Source organism: Monopterus albus, unplaced genomic scaffold (genome assembly GCF_001952655.1).
Source record: "Monopterus albus unplaced genomic scaffold, M_albus_1.0 scaffold52.1, whole genome shotgun sequence".
NCBI classification, from domain to species: Eukaryota; Metazoa; Chordata; class Actinopteri; order Synbranchiformes; family Synbranchidae; genus Monopterus; species Monopterus albus.
Window position 1 is genome coordinate 487,417 of NW_018127932.1, and position 22,079 is coordinate 509,495.

At 40.5% G+C, this 22,079-nt stretch overlaps 3 protein-coding genes across 8 annotated transcripts in view; all 3 read right to left on the minus strand.

Moving 5' to 3' along the window:
* The window catches only part of rrp12 (ribosomal RNA processing 12 homolog), a 9,228-nt gene extending 2,494 nt beyond the window's left edge, over positions 1 to 6,734 (minus strand). The window contains exons 1-26 of one of the 2 annotated variants that reach the window (XM_020601886.1): positions 6,474 to 6,734; positions 5,315 to 5,540; positions 5,030 to 5,113; positions 4,830 to 4,906; positions 4,608 to 4,713; positions 4,398 to 4,514; positions 4,137 to 4,275; positions 3,870 to 3,997; positions 3,666 to 3,764; positions 3,496 to 3,587; positions 3,290 to 3,401; positions 2,978 to 3,078; positions 2,765 to 2,879; positions 2,537 to 2,679; positions 2,321 to 2,442; positions 2,178 to 2,242; positions 1,930 to 2,092; positions 1,674 to 1,828; positions 1,449 to 1,516; positions 1,265 to 1,358; positions 1,017 to 1,175; positions 833 to 913; positions 646 to 751; positions 448 to 555; positions 205 to 362; positions 20 to 111 (exon numbers count right to left, since the gene is read on the minus strand). In XM_020601886.1, coding sequence (XP_020457542.1) covers positions 20 to 111; positions 205 to 362; positions 448 to 555; positions 646 to 751; positions 833 to 913; positions 1,017 to 1,175; positions 1,265 to 1,358; positions 1,449 to 1,516; positions 1,674 to 1,828; positions 1,930 to 2,092; positions 2,178 to 2,242; positions 2,321 to 2,442; positions 2,537 to 2,679; positions 2,765 to 2,879; positions 2,978 to 3,078; positions 3,290 to 3,401; positions 3,496 to 3,587; positions 3,666 to 3,764; positions 3,870 to 3,997; positions 4,137 to 4,275; positions 4,398 to 4,514; positions 4,608 to 4,713; positions 4,830 to 4,906; positions 5,030 to 5,113; positions 5,315 to 5,540; positions 6,474 to 6,601 — 3,038 coding nt within the window. In that variant the 5' untranslated portion in view covers positions 6,602 to 6,734. Of the gene's footprint in view, positions 1 to 19; positions 112 to 204; positions 363 to 447; positions 556 to 645; positions 752 to 832; positions 914 to 1,016; positions 1,176 to 1,264; positions 1,359 to 1,448; positions 1,517 to 1,673; positions 1,829 to 1,929; positions 2,093 to 2,177; positions 2,243 to 2,320; positions 2,443 to 2,536; positions 2,680 to 2,764; positions 2,880 to 2,977; positions 3,079 to 3,289; positions 3,402 to 3,495; positions 3,588 to 3,665; positions 3,765 to 3,869; positions 3,998 to 4,136; positions 4,276 to 4,397; positions 4,515 to 4,607; positions 4,714 to 4,829; positions 4,907 to 5,029; positions 5,114 to 5,314; positions 5,541 to 6,469 lie in introns of both variants that reach the window. The other variant, XM_020601887.1, reaches the window with a different exon arrangement.
* Positions 6,735 to 9,220: 2,486 nt separating this feature from the next.
* Positions 9,221 to 15,079, minus strand: ubtd1a (ubiquitin domain containing 1a). Its single transcript, XM_020601814.1, has 5 exons — positions 14,711 to 15,079; positions 14,154 to 14,240; positions 11,236 to 11,463; positions 10,585 to 10,770; positions 9,221 to 10,422 (listed from the first exon to the last, which is right to left on the minus strand). Exons 1-5 carry the CDS (start codon positions 14,760 to 14,762, stop codon positions 10,181 to 10,183), a joined length of 795 nt encoding a protein of 264 aa, XP_020457470.1. The 5' UTR covers positions 14,763 to 15,079; the 3' UTR covers positions 9,221 to 10,180.
* Positions 15,080 to 15,261: 182 nt separating this feature from the next.
* zdhhc16a (zDHHC palmitoyltransferase 16a) lies at positions 15,262 to 21,686 on the minus strand. Of its 5 annotated transcripts, none has more exons than XM_020601586.1 (12): positions 21,526 to 21,686; positions 19,965 to 20,069; positions 19,321 to 19,569; positions 19,021 to 19,215; positions 18,831 to 18,919; positions 18,626 to 18,654; positions 18,390 to 18,523; positions 18,097 to 18,180; positions 17,924 to 18,009; positions 17,273 to 17,396; positions 17,022 to 17,092; positions 15,262 to 15,414 (listed from the first exon to the last, which is right to left on the minus strand). In XM_020601586.1, the coding sequence occupies exons 2-12, from the start codon at positions 19,965 to 19,967 to the stop codon at positions 15,411 to 15,413; spliced, it is 1,068 nt and encodes a 355-aa protein (XP_020457242.1). In that variant the 5' UTR covers positions 19,968 to 20,069; positions 21,526 to 21,686; the 3' UTR covers positions 15,262 to 15,410. The 5 variants fall into 5 exon arrangements, with proteins under 5 accessions (XP_020457242.1, XP_020457239.1, XP_020457238.1 ...); XM_020601583.1 differs by lacking the exon at positions 15,262 to 15,414 and adding an exon at positions 16,499 to 16,919 and having other exon boundaries at positions 19,965 to 20,066; XM_020601582.1 differs by lacking the exon at positions 15,262 to 15,414 and adding an exon at positions 16,499 to 16,919.
* Between the last annotated feature and the right edge of the window lie 393 nt (positions 21,687 to 22,079).

Sequence of the window (22,079 nt, forward strand, 5' to 3'; positions counted from 1 at the left end):
GAGGTTTCCAAGCACTTACCCAAACTTTCTGATGAACTTAGTGAAGATGTTCTTCAGCTTTGTTCTGAAGTGCCTCCTCACATCATCACTGATTTTCCCAATAGCTTCCATCTGAGGCACAAAAACGAGGGTGAAATCTCATTTAAATGGAGGACAAATGTCTTTTCTATTTGGCTCTCAGAACCCAGAATGTATAATGCATACCATGATGGTGACATGTGAGGCTAGCGTCTTAGGGTCCATGATGAAGAGGATGACCTTGATGAAGCCTAGTGCAGCTTTGACCAACTCTCTGGTACGAGACGACAGCAGCAGACAAACATTGTGCAGCAGCTGCTCCATGACGGTCACCTCAATAGAATCTGGGACAGGAAAGGCACCAGACTGAATCCAGTCCACAAACACAAAGCGTCCAAAACAGCAACATGAAGCAGCTTAAAGTCCTACCTTTATATTCAAACACCAGTCGTGTTAGCGCCAACACTGTGCAGGTGATCATGGTGACTGAACCTGTGAGTCCTGCATACACCAAAACCAAATACTGCTCCATGGCATCTGGATCACAGACAGACACTATCAGTACTTCCAAACCTCTTCAGTCCATGTGTCTCCACACACACAATAAAGGGAAGACAAGTGCCTTACAGTTTGTGTTCCCACAGAAGCGAATAAAAGCGTTTCCTATTTCCACCAGCAGATTGTAGGCATTCTTGCGAGCTCCAACAGACACCTCCTTGGTGCATATAATCACCTGAAAGAAAGATTGTCTTCATCAAAATGATGCACATCAGCACTCTGTGTTTGTGTGGCTCACAGCACTATTTGTGTGTACCTCTGGCAGCAGTGCGGTGATGAAGTCTTGGTGTTGTTCGTTGAGCCTTTTCACAATGTGGATCAGACACTTTAGTCTTGGCTGAGAAATAGCAACACAAGAGTCAGACAGCATTTTAAATAAACACATACAATCCTGTCTAATGTCTGGTTGGCTTTATTTCTCTCTATGGAACAAGTCTCACCCTTTTTGCTGGTGAAGATGCATTTTTCAGAGTCTCAAGCAGCACAGCTTTGAGCGTTTCCAAATTGGCCAAAACAAATGATCTACATTCCTCTCGCTCACCTCCGCACATCTCCTCAAGCACCCGGTAAGCCTTCTTCTGCATGCCTGGTTCTTTGGTCTGAAAGCAAATGCACAGTGGAACCAAAAGAGTTTGGCAAGAAATATACTTCAGTGGGCTTGAGGTAAGTACACCGATTGCGTCCTTACCTCCAAATATGGCCTAATCAGCTCAAAGGTTTTAGTCATGGTAACCACGTCTACAAAGGGAGCCATGGCAACCACAAGGTCCATCATTGATAGCCTGAGAGTCAAAACAGACAATAGTGAGTATTCTGATATTTACTTCATTATAACATACTTCCACAGCAGTACATCCATATTAATGTCCTACCGTGTAAACTCAGTGGTGTCTGTGCTGCTCAATCTGTCTGTGGCTTTTTGCAGAAAAGTGCAGGTCATCTGAGGATGATGGTTTTAATTTGTGATACACACACAAAGAAATATGGCATATAACATGAGTCTGTGAGGCGGATAATTAGGTAAATAATCAAGAAATGCCTCAACACTGAACTATATGAGAACAATGTGCAGCAGAATGTGCACAAACTTAAATGACCTGTGTTTCAGTGATGGTCAGGTAGACTTTTATGGTGTCTAGTACAGCCATCCTATAGGTGCCAGAGTCTCCAGCTGCAGGCTGCTGGCTGTATATGTTGAAAAGTATGGGCAGGAAGTTCTTAGAGAAGCGCCCGACTTCAGCCTTTTCTTCTTCTGCAGACATAAAGCAGACATGTTTTTTTTAATGGTTTGATTCAAGACAGAGGAGTTTCAGCAGTTTTTATTTCTCTCTATGAACTCGTGTATCTTCCTACCTGTGGAGCAGCTCTTGTTGATGAGAGTACGTAGAGCCTGGCACACTGTGAGTCTCAGATCGGGCCGCTCATTTATAGCCATACCCAGTGAACGGGCAATGCCTTTGAAGGATGTAAGCAGGTCAACGGGACACATACAGAAGCCGGGGAGCATGGTCCAAATCTGATAGAGCACAGACATATACATCTTAACTCATTTCCTGGGTCTCTTTACTCAGTGCATTACCAAGTTAAACCTGTTAAGCTACCTGAAACTGTAAAGTCTGGTAGACTTTGGCCTCCAGCTTCTGTCCTGCTTGCTCCAGCTCATCAGCTACAACACAAGAAAGAGTCAGAGAAAGAAAATCCTCCTTTCCAGTTACTGCAGTGGAGCACCACACACTCAGATTACCTCTCTGCTTTAGTGTAGTGGCCAAAGGGAGAAAATAAGAAGTAAAAAAACCAAGGCGAGCGCTCTTCACATGATCCCGTATGACGGGGACTAGCCAGCTCCGTGGAAACTCCAAGTCATCCCTATTGGGGGAAAAAAACAACATGTACCCAGTGAGGTAAAGCACAATAGTGGAAACAAAGTCATTCCACAGTAAGTCCATGTATGCGCCCTTACTCATAGCCAGTGATGTTGAGAGGCACGGCACCCAGCACAACTTCAGGTCCCATGCTCTCTACAGCTCCTCCTACAGCCAGGTCCAACTCACCACTGAAGGGGAATTGAGGAGTGGAGCGCAGGTCTGCCAGAGACTGCAGAGACTGTCCAGAACACAACACAGAGACTCAGGCAAACATTGATCTGTCTTTATTCACACAGAGACCCACAGCATGTTTACAACTATACCTTAGTCATGATGGGATGAGCCTGTTTCCCTGCAATGCGGTAGAAACAACCCATGATCTGGAGCACAAATGGCCAGGAGGCATGGAAACGATAAGACAGCCCTTCTTCTATGATACTGGAACACAAACACACATCAACAATGACCACGATGAATATTTACAAGTGGTGTACACAAATAACGGAGGAAGATTGAGACTGGCTTAGGAAATGTACCGAAATATTTTGCAGACATAAGAGGGATTTCCTGCAGATGCTGTAGCACTGATCATGCCTATTTCCTCCATGCGAGGGGCAACACATTCAGTCAGCAGAGTCTGAAAAAGATCAACATAAATCATCAATTAGGATTCTGCATATAGTGTAAAAATCAAACCCACCAACTGAATACTTTGTACATTTTGCTTAGCAAGTTAGCAGATGCCTTTCAATCCAGACATACCCTGAGCACAAAAAGCACTGGCAAACCAAAACACGTTTATCAACTTGATTTAATCAATCTGGACACCCAGAAGATAATTTAATTACCTTTAGTGTGCTGGTTGCTGCAGAAACTACCTGCGTGTGAGGTGACAACAGGCAGGACATGGCAGCAGAGAAGAGGCGAGGGAGGTGACCCAAACTCAGGGAACTCTGCAAACTAGCCAGACACAGATTGCTGATCCACACTCTCCTGACTAATCTGACTAAAAAACACATTATAACATGACTGCAAGACAAAGTGTGTTGAGAACCTTGCTAAGTGAATGTGCGCTTTTTCCATGACAGCCAGCCAGGCCAACAGAGGCTGCAGGTCATTCTCACTGGGCAGGTAGTCATACAGGGCCTGGGGATGAGAAATGAGTTTTCATGCACCATTTTGCATTACAACTGCAGCACAATAGTTCTGTTTGTTTTCACTCACCGTGATGATCTGTGCGTTCAGTTCAGGCGATAAGGCCGAAGCATTTGGCTTCCCGTTGAACAGCCTATGGAAGGTCTGCATGGCACTCGCCGTCACCAGCTCCAGACAGACACACAGCAGAAAAATTTTAACTTAAAATCCAGAGTCCTTGAAGATTAACAAAGGGCACCTGGCTGCCCCTATGAAAGTTTCTAGTGTTCTTACCACGTGGCTGAGTGTCATCACTCGCAGGAGCATCTCACAACAGGACTTCACAGCTCCCAGAGGAAACACTCCCATCAGCTCTTTTAGGAGACCAAGCACGTGAAGAGTGGTAGTGTCCTCTTTGCTGCCTGAAGAGAAAAAAAATTGATAAACTGCAACTTCCTTGGCAAGGACAGAATTACAAACAATTTACCATCATCACAATAAGAACAAATAGGTACATACCAGGCAATACAACTGTATGCATCAGTGACTATGTTCTTTTACCTCCTGCCTGCTCCATTTCTTTGATGCAGAACTTGGCTGTGGTCACTGCAGCAGGGTGGTGGCTTGGAGCATTATCTGTAAACAGCAAGTCACTACCTCTGAGAATGGAGCAAACACCCTGCTGTGCTGCTTTACGGACCTGGGAGGAATAAGTGGACATAAAATTTAATGATACAAAATTGCACTATTCTATCATCTCATTTGATGTTAAATTCACAATCATACTGTTTTGACAGTAACTAGTTGGTCAGTAAGAAAGACCTTAGGCTTGCTGTGCACTGTGAAGCTGAGCAAGCCGTGGTAAGCCTGAAGAGTAGATGGGTAAGTCCACACAGATGCATCCTGCTTCCTCAACAAAGTGGCCAGGCATGACAGAATCTACGGGTGCAAAGACAACAAAAGCAATATTTGTGACAGTTTTCAACAATGAACATTTAAGAGACTAACAGTCACAGAGACACATCTGCTCACCCATCTGAGAGCCGAGGCGGTCTCACACCTGGCCTGTTTAGACATGACTTCCATCAGAGCCTTGGTGGTGTCTGAGAACTTGGACCTGAGCACTGGAGCAGGAACCCTATGGAACACAGTTCACCAATCACATGAAAACACATTTCCAGTCACATCTGATGAGCTTTGACATGACTAGGGAGGGACATGACATGACTGGGGGCTGTTATTGGGGAGTCCTACCGTTTCATGACAAGGTTGAGGAGGTATGCCACTGCAGCCTGCGACTCTGTTGAATCCACAACCTCCAAGGTGGTCATCTACAAAAAGCAAAGACATGCTTCTCTTCTTCAGACACAGTAGCTAGGCTCACTACCATTTTTCAACACAGCGCAAGTTATTTGGCGGTGCCTTAGTTGATATGTTGAAAGAAATGCACTCACCAAAGCAGCAAAGTACTCTGTTTCAGTTTCCTTCCCTCCTTGACCACGTATCACCTCAGTAACAGCTGCCAACACTGCACAAATCTATGAGGTGCATTAGGTGAAATGTTACAGCTCCAGGAAAACTCAACTTTTCATAACTCATAACTTTTCAGTTACTCACTTTTTTAGGTTTTGCTCCTACAGCAAAAGTATGATTTGACTACATTCAAACAAGAATTCTGCAAAAATTACACATCATCTATATTAACTGGGCGATTTGAATTCCTTGAGTATAATGCCTACCTCTTTGTGTGCAGCTGAATTGGACTCCCAGAAGCGCTGCACCTTTCTGAAGGTCAGGTTGGAGCAGTCTGACAGACCACTGAGGAAGGTGCACGAGGTTCTTTCTGACGCCTCTTCTGGCTCCTCTTCCATAAAGGTACCTTTACCGGCGCTTGCACCGATCTCCAGCGAACCTGTCTGCAGTTCATTGTGTAACTTAACAGCGTCAACTGTTAGATCACTCTTGGAAAGAACAATGAGAGATGCATCATTGCATTAAGATGACTTCCTCACAAAAGTGGTCATAACTAATGAAAGCCACAATAGGGTTTTCACTTTTAGAAACCAGCAGAATACCTTTAGGTTACCTTTACCAGTTTGTTCAGCAAAATTCAATAATTTTACCTTAGTACATTTTGACATGACCTGGTGGTGTGGTAACTTGCTACTTTAATTGTGTAAACACCTTTATTTGTTCAGCATTATAAGGCAATACATATGAACAACGATCATAAACATTCAACCAAAGTAAACAAGAGATTTTGAGGTTTATGCATAACCTTGCTCCAACTACACATATACATTCCATTGAAGAGGATCAGACTGAAGACCCTTGAACAAGTACATTAGACACAATCAGATACTTGGCATATACATTCCATTGATGAGGATCAGACTGAAGACCATTGAAAAAGTACATTAGACACAATCAGATACTTGGCACCTTTCTGGGTGATGCTTAGCCAGGCTCCAAGCTCCATTTTCTCTTGTCTTGGGGACTGAAAGTCGCCTGGCTAAGCATCTCCAAGAAAGGCACCAGGTCTCTGAACTTTCAACACAACCAAATAACGGATATGATGGCATGATTAATCAATTAGTTTTAGTACCCTGTAAAGAGCCGTTGTCGTAATTTAAAGACGCTGTAAAGCAATGTGTCTCCTTGGATTACACAGCCACAAACGCACAGAAGTAGCTATTAAAAATCAAAAACTAAACTGACCGAAGTTATTTCAGCTGACCAAAGAGGAAAGACGGGAACATAGAAAGCTACTTTTCCGCTGACACCATTATTAGCATTGCTTATAAGTATTTAAGACACAGATGTTTGGCTTGGGTTGTCAGAAGTTAAATGGCTAACGGTAGCTAATGTTAGCATTAGCCAGAGACCCACGTGTACTTACCGGTGGGTCGGATGAAGAAGCGGCTTTTAGCAGCCTGCCGAAAACGGCCCCCCCCGGGGGGTTGTCCCTTCTTCCACCGTTTGAGTTTCGACCCGGTTCCAGATCGAAGCTTCCCCGATTTCACCATTTTCGGGGTTCAAAACAATCACGTTACACCAAGGATCTGTGAAGCTCCAGATGACTCTGTCGCTTACCAAGTGACGTCACATGTGTTCTCGCGTGACTGACCTGGACTTGAGTTATGCTGCTATTAGAGGGCGCTATTCAGCACAGAAAAACACCCACAACACCACAGTTATGAATGTATTATGAGATCTATACCTAATTATATCACTTCTATCTACCAATAGTAAACGCCCCTTTCCCTGTCTTGAATTTATAAACTTAACCTTTCTCCCTATAGATAGATATTATAGGCTATTTGAAACAATACAGATGTTTTGCAAAACACCACAAATGAAAAGCAAATGAAGCATGAAATATATCTGGTTAGTCAACAATTTTATTCTAAAGGTTCAGTTATGACTTCTGCTACTACAACTACTGGTAAAGGTAAAAAATTCTTATTTCAACATACATTAAGAACATGTTTTTATGGTTTAAAGGTCTGGCCCTGTACTGCACTATTTGTTTTTGCATTCTTCTGCATTTCACAATAACCGGTTTGTTTGTCAAGCAGCCCATTTGTCTATCCACAAATCTTGAATAAAAAAAAAAAGAAAAATCAATCAATCTAATTATGTTTTGTAACTCGTAAAGCCACAAAACAAATCAATTCTCCATTTACTTTTAAGTTGTATTGTGCAGTGGATGTCTCCACAGAGGTCCCTGCACAGGCATCTTTCTCCAAATATGACCTTCCTGCCTCAGGTTCACTTGTTTGTTAAATGTCTATAAAACTTTATTTGGACTGTATGACAAGAGCATCAGATATGTCAGATTATTCATTAAATGCAGAATGAACGTTCACATGTGATGTACACTGAATGGCCACTTTATTAGGTACACCTATACAATTCTATGTAATTCATTGAAATAATTATACCTTATCTGCGTTTATGAAGCTCAAAATGTTTACATTTTTGGCAAAATTGTCAAATATATAAATTCAATTGTGTTTATTACTGTTGTGCTATAGTTAAAGATGGTGTTTTACTGACGTTCCTAATAATCTGATCCTTTCATTATGTAGCCTGGGAGGACAAAAATATAGACACCTGTAAATATAATGGAGCCAAGTACACCACCTTTAATTATAATAGACTTTTTGAAAAATTAAAAGCACATAAAATTGATTTTCACCCTGAATTGATTTTGTGTTGTGCAAGACTGACTGTTAGGGTTAGCCCCCCCTCACCAGGAGGGTGAGGGAGAACTAGGGGTAGGACTCGAGATAGCCGACCCAGGGCTGGTACACAAAAAAAGTTTAATGTACGACAAACCAACAACGTAACAACATAACAGTGTCCATAATAAATACGAACAGGTGCACACACAAACTAACGGCAGGAAACAGGAGTAGCGGACCAGGGAAGACAGGCGAACAAAACGGATATCCACGGCACAGGGACTGTCAGCCGGGAAATCAAAAGGACGTAATTCCGGTAAGTACTGTAAAGTAAGTTAGGTAATGCTCTGGCAAAGACGGATCAAAAATATGTGGTGTGGTGGGGTGTAGTGTGAAGAGCGTAGCGCGTAGGGTGTGTGGAAGAATCAAGCCAAAAAACGCACAGTGTCTGTCAGCATAGCAGTCTCACCACGTGTCCGCGTTACTATGTTAATGTTTGCTATTGTTAGTTAATGTTCGTTGATGTTAGTTAATGTTCCGGCGAGCACGGAGCGTCTGCCAGAGGTTTATATAAGGAGAAGGTAATCATCGGGATACACCCCAGCTGTGTGTGTAGACAAACCAGTTACTAATTACTGGAATGCAACACAGCTGAGGTGCAGAGCCCATTGACGGAGAAAAACAGAGAAGACAAACGGAGGAGAGGCAGCGGCCCTGACACTGACACTGACAACTCCTGTGGGTATTATCAGACGCTCTGCACACTGGTACTTTCATGTTTTTTTAAAACATGAAGAATTTACCAACGCAATCTAGGATGGATATATGGAAAATTATACAATCTTAAACATTTGACAAACCTGCAGGAACCTAATGTTAAAAATATTTAACCATGTATTTCTGCACAAGGCAAATTTACCAGAAGTTAACGTTCAAGAAACAAATAGTTTCATGGTGCATATTTGTTTCTAACAAAGAAATGCACTACCAGATTTTTGAAGGAGTTTGGGGACTTTGTTTACAGCTCATCAATGTCAAACATGGCCAAAGAAGTGAATTGACAGCCAGCAGCCTAATTTTAAAAATGATTATTGCAGTAAATCCAGCTTTATGGATTACTGCTACAACTTTACTGGAAGATGTTATATTTAAGTTAGCACAGCTTGAGTTATACAGTATAATAAATATTATGTTTGTACTCATAAAAGAAAAATTAACCTGCTGAATTTTTGAAGGGACTTTGGTCACAAAACAAGGGGTTTATAGAGTGAAACGAACGCTGTCCTTGGTGCTGAACAGGGGAATCCTGAACACCACCTTTTGACTCAGGATCTAACCCGGTCCCTCTCCACCAATAACAAATGGTCTGAAAGACATGCTTCAGCTTCACATTTGTAGTTTTCACCACACATTTATTTCAGTTACAATTTTTATGAATTAAGTTTTACACACAAAATGTGCTGAATATCTGATGCTTCATTAACACAATTCTACATGCCGTCAACCTGAGCACTTGAATTTAATTTGTATAGCATCAAACAAAAGTCACGGGACATTTTACATAAGTAAGGTCTAAAACTTAACATTTAGAGAAAACCTCAACAAGTCCCCCTTGAGTAAGCACTTAGCGACGGCGGAGAGGAAAAACTCCCTTTAGCATTACATCTCCTGTAGTTTAACTTCTGCTCATCTAGACCAAACCAAGCACCTCTAAAAATGCACCAAACAGACCCGTCTCCTCCAACGTGCCCTAAAGACTGACTAGATAGAGCTGTCTGAATATGCTTAGACCTCATCTCAAACAAACCAGGTGCCTCCAAAGTGATGAAATAAAACAAATCTTATCTCATACCTTTTAGTAAGGTGCCTTCCTTACATTCCTTGTCTTCATTATGAATATGCAGTTGTGAAATTAACATATAATACACATATACAGTAGTTACATGACCAAACAGTACATATGGTATTTACATTTTTGTTTCCCATTAGAGTTTTCTGCCATCCTGATTCTCAAATTGCATGACAGAAACCTTAAAAAAAAGTAAAAGAAAGAAAGAAAAAAGTGAGAATTGATTTTTCCTTGGATGCCTGGATAATCCACGTTCAATTTAACAATTAGCACAAGTACAATCACACATGACAAGGAGGCAAACGTGTAAACAATAGAGCTGTGAATTGATGTCCACACAAACAAACTGATACTGAGATGCACATCTTAGTAATCTACTTTTTGGTGTTTCAGTGCCTTTTAGTACTCTTACTTCATTTGGAAAAAAAATAGAAAAGGAGCAATACAAAAGCAATAAATTCTTTTATTTAAAAAAGTACACAAAATTCCAATGCAGTTCCAACTGGAAAATAATTACAGGTCCTATTCCTGTTACTGCACCCCTCTCTGGCACGTCCTTTGTCTTTTCTTCATTTCATAACCTTCTGTCTGTCTCCCCAGTTAGTTATGACTGAAGGGTTTGTATTGACAATCACTTGGACAACAAAATCTTTCTGGATCTTGGAATCTTGCAGACGAGTCTTGTCAGTCAGGAGCTTCCCAGCAAAGAACCACCTCTGACGGGTCACATCAATTTCTTCCTGCTCCTCCAGTTGTTTCTTTAGCTCAGAGATAGAGTCTACCATGCTCGCTGTCAGGTGCACATCCTTTCCTAAGAAATCCACAAGGCATAAAGGAGTTGACACAGATTTCAGAACAAGCTGTGAGACAGTGAGAAGCTATCTATTACAAATTAGTCGCCAGCCTAGGTGAGACATGATGCTTCACGATATTTCATGTACCTTTATTATAGGTTATACTGGGTGTTTCTTACCTGTTGACAATCGCACCCGCAGCTGGAACTCTTGTCTGCATGGAGGGGGCTGAGCCTGCTTTTGTGTGGATTCAGAAACTTTGCTTTCACTGGACGTTTCAGAGATAAGGTTGACAGGCGGGGCTAAAGTGTATGCTGGGAGCTGGTAACAGTTTCCCAGTTCATCATAACTTTCCGTGAGAGAGCCTGCAGAGCGAGAAATTACCTACATTAAACAACCACATTTTAACTTGCAACAGCAAATAACTTTAACCATGATACACTTTTTCTTTCTTCCCAACAATAGTCAATTAACCAGAGGAAGTTTCAGGCTATAACATTTGCTTTATATTTACTTGCATAACATTTACATCAACAACACAAGTATCATTGTACCAGCAAAACATTTAAAAGCAAACACACCATTCTGTGAGCAGATAAATATGCACAGTGTTATTTCCACCTAACTCTGTCGTGGCTCTCTGTGCACCAATCCATTGACAGTGGTCAGGCAGCACTGCAACTATTATGCAACTATTACAGGAATAATCTCTGACATTTTGAGTATTATGACAGAGGACATTTACAGCTTACAACTGATAGCTGGAAGAGGCACATTTTCATATTTGAGAGAGCATGTGTGTGTTCATGCACCTGTGAGTAGTTTCATACCATGTGGCAGAGTAATGCAGGCTCCATCCACTATAGCCTGTGCTAGCTCCAGGTCATTGCACTCTGCAGCCAGGGCTGCTGCTCTGAGTGCATCCCAGATCTCTTTCCGTCCATCGAAAGCTGGAGCCGTATCCCAAAACTCATCCCTCTTACTCCTCAGCTGGCCCTCTGTCATCGGATACTCGCTCTTCCATTTTGGACACTCCTTTTTGAGGGGCTCATTACGTCCTGACAAAATAAGAAGACAGTATTTATTCTGATCTAAAGACTGACCTAGAACAGATCTAAAGACTGTAGTCCAGTTATTTGGGGATATGGATGACTTGCCTTTTATGCACAACTTTTAGATTTTAAAAACCTGCCAGGAACCACATTTACTGTAAGGTTTTGCAACAACTGCAGGTAAAACAGCTTTGAGAAACTAGCTTATATAGATGGTTGACAGGTTGATTCAGACATCAGCTGCTTCAAATATGGCTGTGCTCTTCATCCTTACCTTTATTATTATTGCTGAAAAATAATATTTTCAGCAAAACCAACATTTCTCACTGTAAGATACATTAGAGAAGTTACAATGCAGGAAACTGCTCTTTGTTAGAACAGCATATAAGTAAACCAAGTAATTGTATACCAGATGTTTTCAAGATGGTATATACATTATATCATATTGTATCACCATACCAAGAAAGTCAGTTTGATTAGCAGAAGGATTCAAATCAAAGTGACTATTTATAGTGCTGGGGATTACTGCAGTGGCTAGTAACACATACATGTGCACTGACACACACACAATAGTACACACTAGTGGATTGTAGGCAGTAATCGCGCTTCACATAAAAGGATTTATCTTCTCGATCCCATAAGGCATTGGTTGGAGAGATGAGCACTCTTTGGCCAATGAAAGGCAGCAAAAACATACAAGTCTAGCCCAGCAAGCACACAGACATACAAACAGTAAACCACTACAAATCAGATGTCCCTGAAAACTGCGTAGCCTGCAGTGTTTCCGATCTCTACAGAGGGCTTGAGAAAAGGACAGAGGACTTGTGAAGCTCTTAAAGTGACCACTGGGTTCCTGGTCAGATGGCAACACTAAGAAGATGAAGTCTGTGGATTAACTTTTTTAACTCAAGCCTAAACATCCCTGGTGAATTGAAAAACTACCTTCTAAACCTCTACCACAAAAGGAACTGTAAAAAAAATCCCATCATGTAAATTAGGGCTGCTATCATTGCTACATAATACCATTTTACTAGTAGTACTACAAATCCATCATGCTCATAATATTGATAAATGCATATTAACATACATACATATAAGCTAGTTAATAATTCACGTATTAATTGTAGGTTTGCATCCCTAACAACATTTTGAACTTTCAAACTTACGATATAATCATTCAAGTGATGCAGGACTCCCGGAAAAAGCAGCAAGAAGCAGCACTGTTGAAACCGTCAATTACAGTGTTAGTTTTTCTTGTCATTTTTTGTTGTTGCTGCTCTAATGGTATTTCACTGACAGCTGCACCATAACTGTAAATCACTGATACACAAATCCACAAAAAAACTCTGTAAACACTACAATAACAACAGCATATATCAGTGTAAAATCAACACAAAATCCTCTGAGACAAGTAAAGGCACAACAAAGTGAGCTGCACAAACATGAAACCAGACAACAAATAATTCACCCTACACAAAAATATACACTTACTTTTCAGCACGATCTTAGAGGGTGTATTTGGAGCGTGATAGTTGTATTCTCTGGAGTTAGGTACTCCCATCGCTGATCTTTTGTAAATGTTTGGTGTCAGTCAAACTGCTGTACATCAAAAGTCTACAATAGTGAACTACAGCACCCCACCCTGAGGAGGAGGACACCCCTGCTGTGTCCAACCAGCTTGCTGCAACATGCACTTGATCTACGTTGTCACAATATCTACACTAAGAGCTCAATTCACTGCCATGACACTTCCCCAGTATTTTAAAAATGACCATTCTCCCTCCACTTATACCCCTTTTAACAATAAACACTCTGCAACACTAAAATACTGTAGGATCAGCTCATGGAAATATATGGGCAGAGTAAGTTCAGCGTCCTGGCCAAAAGGTAGTTTCTTTACACAGGAGGCTTAATCCTATCAGCTCTATTTAGAGACGGGATAGAAATACCCAAGACAACATGCTAAACCTATTAACAGACAAACCCTTGTTGGACTATTACTGTCTAAAGGAGAAGCTACTGTACTTCTGTGAAGGCTCCAACAGGGGATTGTTTTCCTTCATGATGGTTCAGCTATATGTGTGAATAAATGCAAACTTGTCTTTCAGATGCTGCACTCCAGCAGCTAGTAGTCAGTGATTGTAGTCTGTCATTGCAGAGGTCTTGTGTGTTTGCACTAAGTACAAAGCTTAGGACTATGAAAATGATCTGAGAGGTCATGTCTTTCTTGCAGGTAAATTAGCTCTTCCTACATGTAAATGAAATCTCCACCAAGTAGGTCAAACCCTGATATGGAAAGTATGTGCAGGCTCCTGCTGCTGCTGCTGCTGCTACGTTTCTACACACAATGCATGGCAATCTATAGCAACTTTTTTGGAACAGTGTTTAAAATACAGTCAGTACAGATCAGATGCATGACTGAGACATTTAACACCTGACTATAAGCTTTCACACTGAGAAAACCCATCTATACAACAGGGCTGTAGCAAATAATCATAAATGTATGAATTGTTAAAGCAGCATTTTTAAACAGGCCATCTGCATGACCATAAATAATGTATATCCCATTGCACTTTCCAGTTTCTGGTTAAGGACGTCATGTCCTAAACTTAAAGCAGTTCGCCTGTGCATTCACTAAAATATATGGTTATTTTAACAAATGAGAAGCTGCAGTACAACGAGCTCCAGATTCTCACCTCCACGTTTTTTACTCCTTGTCGAGCTTCGGACACTCCCTTGTCCGTCGGTCCTGTTCCTCCCCACACAGCCTCCCATCACTGTGCCTACATTCCACACCAAGAGAAACACTCATCAGTTTTTCGGCATCTTATTCGCCATACAGTCAAATACAAATGCCTTAAAATGCACATGTGATCATGTCATCAATAAATAAAAGGTAAATTATAATGTCTGAGTGACTTAAATGAAAACCATCATCAGTGACTAGTGACAGCTCAGCACTCCTTGTTCCTGTGAGGTCAGATAAGCTGCGATGTTTACGTCACGTGTACTGCCAGCTGATGGGGGCACGCGCCTGAACCTCGTGCCCCCCATGCTCCGATTTTCAGTTCATATATTTAAAATGCGTTTACGCAGTATTACAGTTTATATTGTTAGTACTTTTTAAACATGTACTTCGATAAGGTTTGAGTGATTTGCTTTTATTCGTCATTGGCCCTTTGTTAGTCCAGTTCAATAGCTTTCTAAAAAACTAAACAAACAAAAAATGACTACTTTGGGTATGTTTGCCTACCAGTAATCCAGCCTGCTAAATTGTGCATTCGTCTGCAGTTTGCTTGCCACATCCGAACTTGCTTCCAAGTGAAGTTATCACCCTGACGCGACGGTCACCAGAAGATGCCAGTCAGCAGGTTGTCAGGCACAAACTGGAGTCAGGCTGGCGGACTGGAGACCAGCCTGGCCCTGCAGAGTTGGCAAACAACTTCTCCAAAAAACAAACAAACAAAAAACAACCTGCAAACAATATCCGTATTCCACCAAAATCTAATGACTGGAGCTCACCCGCACAATCCTAATGCACGGATCTAATATTAAAGCCTTATCGGTCTCCACGCATGCGCGGTCTCTTAAAGGTCTCCAGACATTTATAGCCTAGTGTAGTTTCCCACATATAGTCATCACACAGAAAATATGAAAGGTGAGTTGATTATTTCTTATGAAGTCAAACAGCCACATCTCTGAGGGCTGAAACAAAAAAAAAAAATCAAAATGAGGAAAAAGCCATTTGTGGCCAATCAAATGTACTCAAATTATTGTTGAAATGCCATTTCTTATTTATTAGATTTGATGATGAACCTCCAGCTGAAGTGAACTGCTATCGGTCTGTGTGCGTTTTCTGTTTCAGACAAATCGGGCGAAGGCGGGGTACACCCTGGACAGGTCGCCAATCCATCGCAGTCTCTTCTTTCTTGATTTATTTGGCTAAATGAATGTCACCTGGAAAGAAACCATTCATATTTGTTATTTGGTTTAATCGTAGGGCATTTCCACTGCTGTGACTGCTTACTTTTGTCGTAATATTGTGGTTATATTGTAGTAATTATAACAGCAAGTCTCTGGATCCACCTGTGTAAGCAACAATGACAACAATGGAATTTGTGCGCTCAGGAATTTATAAAGTGAAAATGCAGCAAAAGGTTTAACTGACAGTTATGTGGACAGAGATGCCTACTTTAGCATTTCCAAACTGAAAATGCTTCATTTACAGTTAAAAGTTAAAGTTATAAACTCGAAAATCTGTATATGTGTAGCAATGATGTGCATCTTCAGTAATAACAGTGTAGATTTATTTAAATAAAGCACATTATAAAGACTTATTACGTAACAGGTACAAAATACATATAAATAATACATTTTCATGATACTGCATTTTTCCTTGAAAGTTTAAATCAAATGATAATATTGGACTGGAGTGGTGAGCAAATGAAATGGAGAGGTTGAGGTCACCGTGTCCCAAAATGATTTTTTAAAAATATCAGCTAGGGCAGTGTTAGGTATTTTTAGTCAGATAGATACTTTATGTATTAGAAATGTTTAGTGGAGATAGGATGTCTAGTTAGACTGTTAAATGCTTAGTCATGCTTATGAGTTTCTACAGGGTACATCTGGTCAAGGATAACTAGAGAGAAGAATTGATGACTGTCTTATGTTTAATATCATGACATGTTACTAGAGGTCGTGTGAGAATGTTTTTAGCTACATACCACTTAATCGCTTCATGTTTTGACTACTGCTATGACCAGCTGCAAAGCTGGCAACAGAGACGTCTCGGTTGACGTTTCTGTGTAGTATGGGGCTAGCCCAACCGAGGGGATATAATGTATAGGCCTGGTGGGTTCAGGGTCTTTCATCTTACATCTGCCTGCGAGCAGTTTGGAGGTGCAAGATACCTGAGCGTGTAATGTTAATTTTACCTGTGATCCTTTGAATAAATCAGCACTGTTTTGAAGTTACTTGGACTGTCTCGTCTCTCAGAGTTAGCAATGGTAACAAGAGCCATAGAAGAAAAAAACCAAAAGCATTTTGCTTAAAAAAATTTTATGCAGGTACCTTAGACCAGTGACATATCAGTCAGAACAAGTGGCTTGTAAAAATAACAGCCCATCATTACCACAATGCAAAGAGTCAAGTAAGAGCAGTTGCAGTTTGTAAGTAAAACACAAACCATCCATGGCACATAGCCTTTTCCAGTCCTAAACAATGTAGACCACTTAACACGAGCGAAGCCCCAGTAATATTTTGAGATATTAAACGTTGATGTACAACTGAAGAGACCTGTTGTATCAAACGACCAGAGTTTGTTGGACACAGAAAAGAGTGCTGAAGAAGGCATAGTCTGTCATACAGCCAGAAAGTCCTTTTTAAATGGAAAAACATTCCACGTCAAACCATTACCATGTGGGGTGTGTGCAGAGGGAAGGAGAACACGGGTCACCCAGTGACTAGAGACAAAACAGAAATCAAAACAGAGGTGACAAGAAGTACAAGGCAGCACTGAATAACATCATAACAGAAAATCTCTGCAAACACCAGGTAACACTCACCTTCTCTTCTCCACCCCAAGGAAGATTTTCCAGTTATTCAGCTTGCCATAGTTGAAAGGATTTTTGTATACCTGGTGGAGCATTTGACAATAAAGTAGCAATTAAAGCGTATAAAACTTCATTGACATGTAAACCAAACAACACATTTCCTTTAGTTGAGATTTTGCAGCTCATGATAAAAAAAAAAAAAAAAAAAAAAATAATTATCACAATCTGAATTTGTTGAACATTTAATTACCAAACATGCTCACCTGTCCCCATTTTTCCAATCGTTTTCTTTCTTTACTGTTAGTATGTCTTTCTATGCTGGTTTCTCCTCTGGATATGAGAACAGCATGCCAAATTGTTAGAGCTCCCAGGGCCAGTCCCACTGTGCTGAAAGAACAAATGACACCTTGTTTGATCAACGGGAACGCCTAGCCTATGATGCAGGTCTGCACTACATACTGACAAATTACTGTATGACATTCTTTGGAGTTGGGATGAACGGTGCAGCCTATACTCGCAATAAAAGATGTGATAAACAAACTGTGAACTTGGAAAATTTCTGCCAATAATACTTGGGAAAACGGAGGACATTTTCAAAGGATTGATACTTTATTTTTTGTTTTCTGAGGCCTTCCTGGAGCTGTTTCACCATCATTCATCATTTGTCTTTTGCACCTGTGAGCAGGTCCTCCGGTTCCTTTGTGCACTACACCCTCAAAAATGAAGGAGATTTATTTTCATAGGGACATCTTTGAGTATACTTAATTTTGTCATTTTACCAGTGTGAACACACTACACACACTTAATGTGCATTGAATTAGTTTTTAGTATGGATATGGGTAAAATTAGGAGGCATAATCCTATATATGGTGAACGGTAACAAACAAACAAAAAAAAAAAAGAGTGCATTTTACCTGGTAAGCACCCACATGTAGATGATGCTCTTATTAATCATCTTATCCTTAAAGGAGTATGGTGGTGCAGGCGTCTGATAGTTTGTCTTGAATAAAATAAAAAGAGCAGATATTATAAAATGAACATTAACAAAGATCACCTTAATCATGTTATGTATTTATCCAAACTGTACCTGACCAGAGGGGAGAAGCCCTATAAGAAGTCCCATCCCTGTTACTGGGACCCCTGGCTTTTCCATATCCAAATGCTTAAACCTCTAGTGGGACAGCCCACATGCAAAAACCCAAGTGGTAAAGACAGAAACAAGGCAGTGTCAGTCTGGAACAGCTAAGCCCCACCCAGAAAGGCACTACACATGCAGATAAAGTAACAGAGAAAGCCTATCAAGCCTTACAAAGACAAAAATCCAAGCAGGCACCCCAGCAACAGCTGTCAAACAGTGTGGTGCGAGTCCGAGCATCTTACCCCAAGATCACTGTATGCATCTAGGAACAGGTTTCTACCACTGATGCTACAGTAGACACAGCCTAAGGTCATGAAGAGACAGAAGGAGAAGAAGTAACGGTGGTTAAAATGACCCACGCAGTTATTCAGCCAGGCTGAGATGCTAACATTAAGGAAAACCACCATCTCTTCACAGTCACATACTGTGACTTCTAATACTACAAAACTATTTGAAATAATGTGAGCACAAAGGATACGACAATGATGGTCCATTTTCAGAATGCATCTGCAAATAAAAAAGAAAATATTCTGTCTGATACTTAAATAGACAATTGTGCAAGGTTTTTTCTTGAGACTATGGTATTCACCAGGCATGGGGAGCCCACCACCAGGAAGTGTTTTTGCTGACCAGGCTTGCACTCTACAAGGCCATTATTCCACCAATAGATGACACTCACTCACCTGTTACAGATACCACAGTGGTGTGTTCTTGCTGGTTTGGGAATGATGCATTTTTTGCAGACTGACACAAATGGAGTGCTGTTTCTTTCCTGAAATGAGGCATTTTTGTTGCATTACTACATGTAACTTTAATTTGGGTCCAAATTAGTAAAGGTTGCAGTTATGCAGAACAGTGGGAGTTGACATTTACCATAGGTGGACACCCAGGGGAGGTCTTTGCAGCCTTGTAGTAATGAAAAACAATCATGATGATGTTCCAATGTCCATAACAAATGTGCCAAGCAATCCATGCAGGAGAGTATGTGGTGAGGATCAGAGGCAGTAGGACCACATAAGCTATACCCAGGATGGAGCTGGTCAATATCACCACCAGCCAAACAAACACCTTATAAACAAAGACAGTGGATACCCATAGAGAACTTTCTTCAGAGATACACTTAAAAACTCATTGTAACTAATTAAATGAACACACAAATAAACATGCACTCACCAGGCCAAACCAGCGGGTGATATAATCCACAGTCCAAAACACAGGTTCGAAGATTGAGTCAAAGACCACATCTGAGTCCGTGAGGGAGTTAAAGTAAAGTGACTGTACTAGCAATTTCATATAAGCCCATCTCTCCCTAATCCCCAGAGGCCACCTGTTCCTTCCTCTCCTGGCACAAGGCCGCAACCGCACACAGCGCAACAGGTGGAGCACAGAGCTGGGACACCACCACATCCTATATGAGCACACCTACAAGAAGAAAGAAGCAGCAATAAACAGTAGTCACAAACTTGTGCCAAGTTGACACAGACACATCTTAAAAAATGAATGACACTAACTGCATGTAGAATATCAATCTACAACAAAAACGACAAAAAGTCATTTTGACTAACAACCTACACCTGAATGCAATTAGCAGTGATCTTCAGTGTGGCATAACCTGCTAAATATTTTACTGATTAGACTTCATAGTTTGACCAAAAATATATCTGGAGAAAAATAGTCAAAAGATTTATTAAGTGCAAGGTAACTGCTTGATTTGTTTGATCAATAATCCAAAACGATCCAATTTATTATCACCCAAGACACAGTTAGCACATCTTTATAAATGATAAGCCATAAAGAAACTAGGCCATCATAATTACCATGTTGCATTTGAGAGCCAGTCAACCTGAGTTGTTCATATAACTTTATCAATCTGTGCGAAATAACACTTCATCGAGTAGCCTACAGCCAAGCCTGAGTATCTGCTGATGAACAAAACAGAAAAAAGGAGGTGTACAAATGGGCTAACTCATTTGTTTATGAAACATATTGTGAAAAGCTATAGAAACAACTTGTGTTGCTGCATTCCAGACAAAGTGGAGTCTAGGTGGTTTTGCCTACCTAAGCATGTAAAGAGCATTGAGAACAATCCTAAAATATCTACACATGTTGCTGTTTTGAGCGGTCATGTAATTGTTGCTTTTAATTTGCATTTAACATTTTAATCTAATTCACACTCTAATGTTTTATCTATGTATGCATTTGAATGTTTTAGCCATTTGTGTGCATTGTGTTCAGCACTTTGAATTGCCTTTGTGTATGATTTGATTTGATTTATTCTTTCAAGCATGTAAAACAGTTGATATGACAACACACATAACTTTACACATAATCCAATATCAATGTGCTTATACCTAGTACATGCTTGAATGGAGTAGGAAGAAGTCAGACTTATCCAGTTCTACCCCATGACATCATCTTACCATCATTGGTTTGCAAGCAGTAAATCATTCACTTCTACGCACACACATATTATACTAAAAAAAGATTTTAACAGTGTTAATGTACACCACACCCACAATTTTGGGTTAATTAAATGTACACCACACCCACATACACCCACAATTACACCCACCACACAATTGTGGGTGTGGTGTACATTTAATTAATGTAATTAATCATTAAGCCTGTTCTTGCATGTATCTTGATTGACACATACCTTTATATTTATGTTTAAACTCGTCAATTCTATTACTATTCTATTCTATTCCCGTCCAAAATATATCTAACCCTTGCCAATATCGATATATTCTTTGCTATTTTGTGCTGAACATATCTGATATGAGATTTCCAGGAGAATTTGTCATCAACTATGACACCTAGAAACTTAACTTCATGTACCGGTACTCGTTCTATATTAGCTCCCCCAATTTTCAATTGAAGTTCATTGTCTAGTCTGCATTCCCAAATACCATAAATTTAGTTTTATCCAAATTCAGAGATACTATATTACTATCACACCATTTCTTTATCTTCTCAAGTTCCTGTGAAACCCATCCAGAGAGCTGCTGTAGGTTTTCACCCGATGCCCATGTGGTAGTGTCATCAGTGAAAAAGTGCTATGTAAATTAACTTGCCTTTCTTAACAGCTACCTGATGTACAGTAGTCCGGAGTGGGGCTGAGGTTTGTCATCATGTCATCAGGCAGTGTAGGCTATTCAAAGACTATAAACTGTCGCTAATCCCTAACAAATACTTTGTCCGTAATACACAATGTTCTGAAAAGTCTAACTGAATCCCAACAGACCCAACTCACTGCCTTGTGTTTGGATGTCATATAGTGTCCTACAGTGTTTACCTATCCAAACGCCCGACGCGGAGTGCTGCGGCTCGTATTCTAATATTTCATACCATTTCAAACTAAATTTAAGGAATACTCACTGTTTTATAAAGGCAGGGAAACTGCCGAAACCAACCCTCCCGTCGACATGGTCAAGAGCAAGACATAAAAAGGATTCTTGCCACAGAAAAAACGGGAGCTGGGACCTTCTTCACCTGCTAACTGATCTGAAGCCCGGTCCGGAATTTGTACGCATGCGCCAGAATAGTGGCGAATGAGTAAGAAACCCACCCAACTGGTTTGTAGCAGTGTCAGGAAAGCAATGCGGTGGATACATGTTTTAACCTGAATGGAAATGAGGCCATGGTGAAGAATAGAAAATTGCCGTTTAATTTTTACTGGTATCAATTGATAAATAGCCTAACATTTTGGTGACTAAATAAATCAAGTAGGAGGCAGTAATGCCAAGGATTAAACACCGAAGAAGAAGAAGAAGAAGAAAAAGAAGAAGAAAAAGAAGAAGAAGAAGAAGAAAAAGAAGAAGAAGAAGAAGAAGAAGAAGAAGAAGAAGAAGAAGAAGAAGAAGAAGAAGAAGAAGAAGAAGAAGAAGAAGAAGAAGAAGAAGAAGAAGAAGAAGAAGCGATCAGTGTATCCA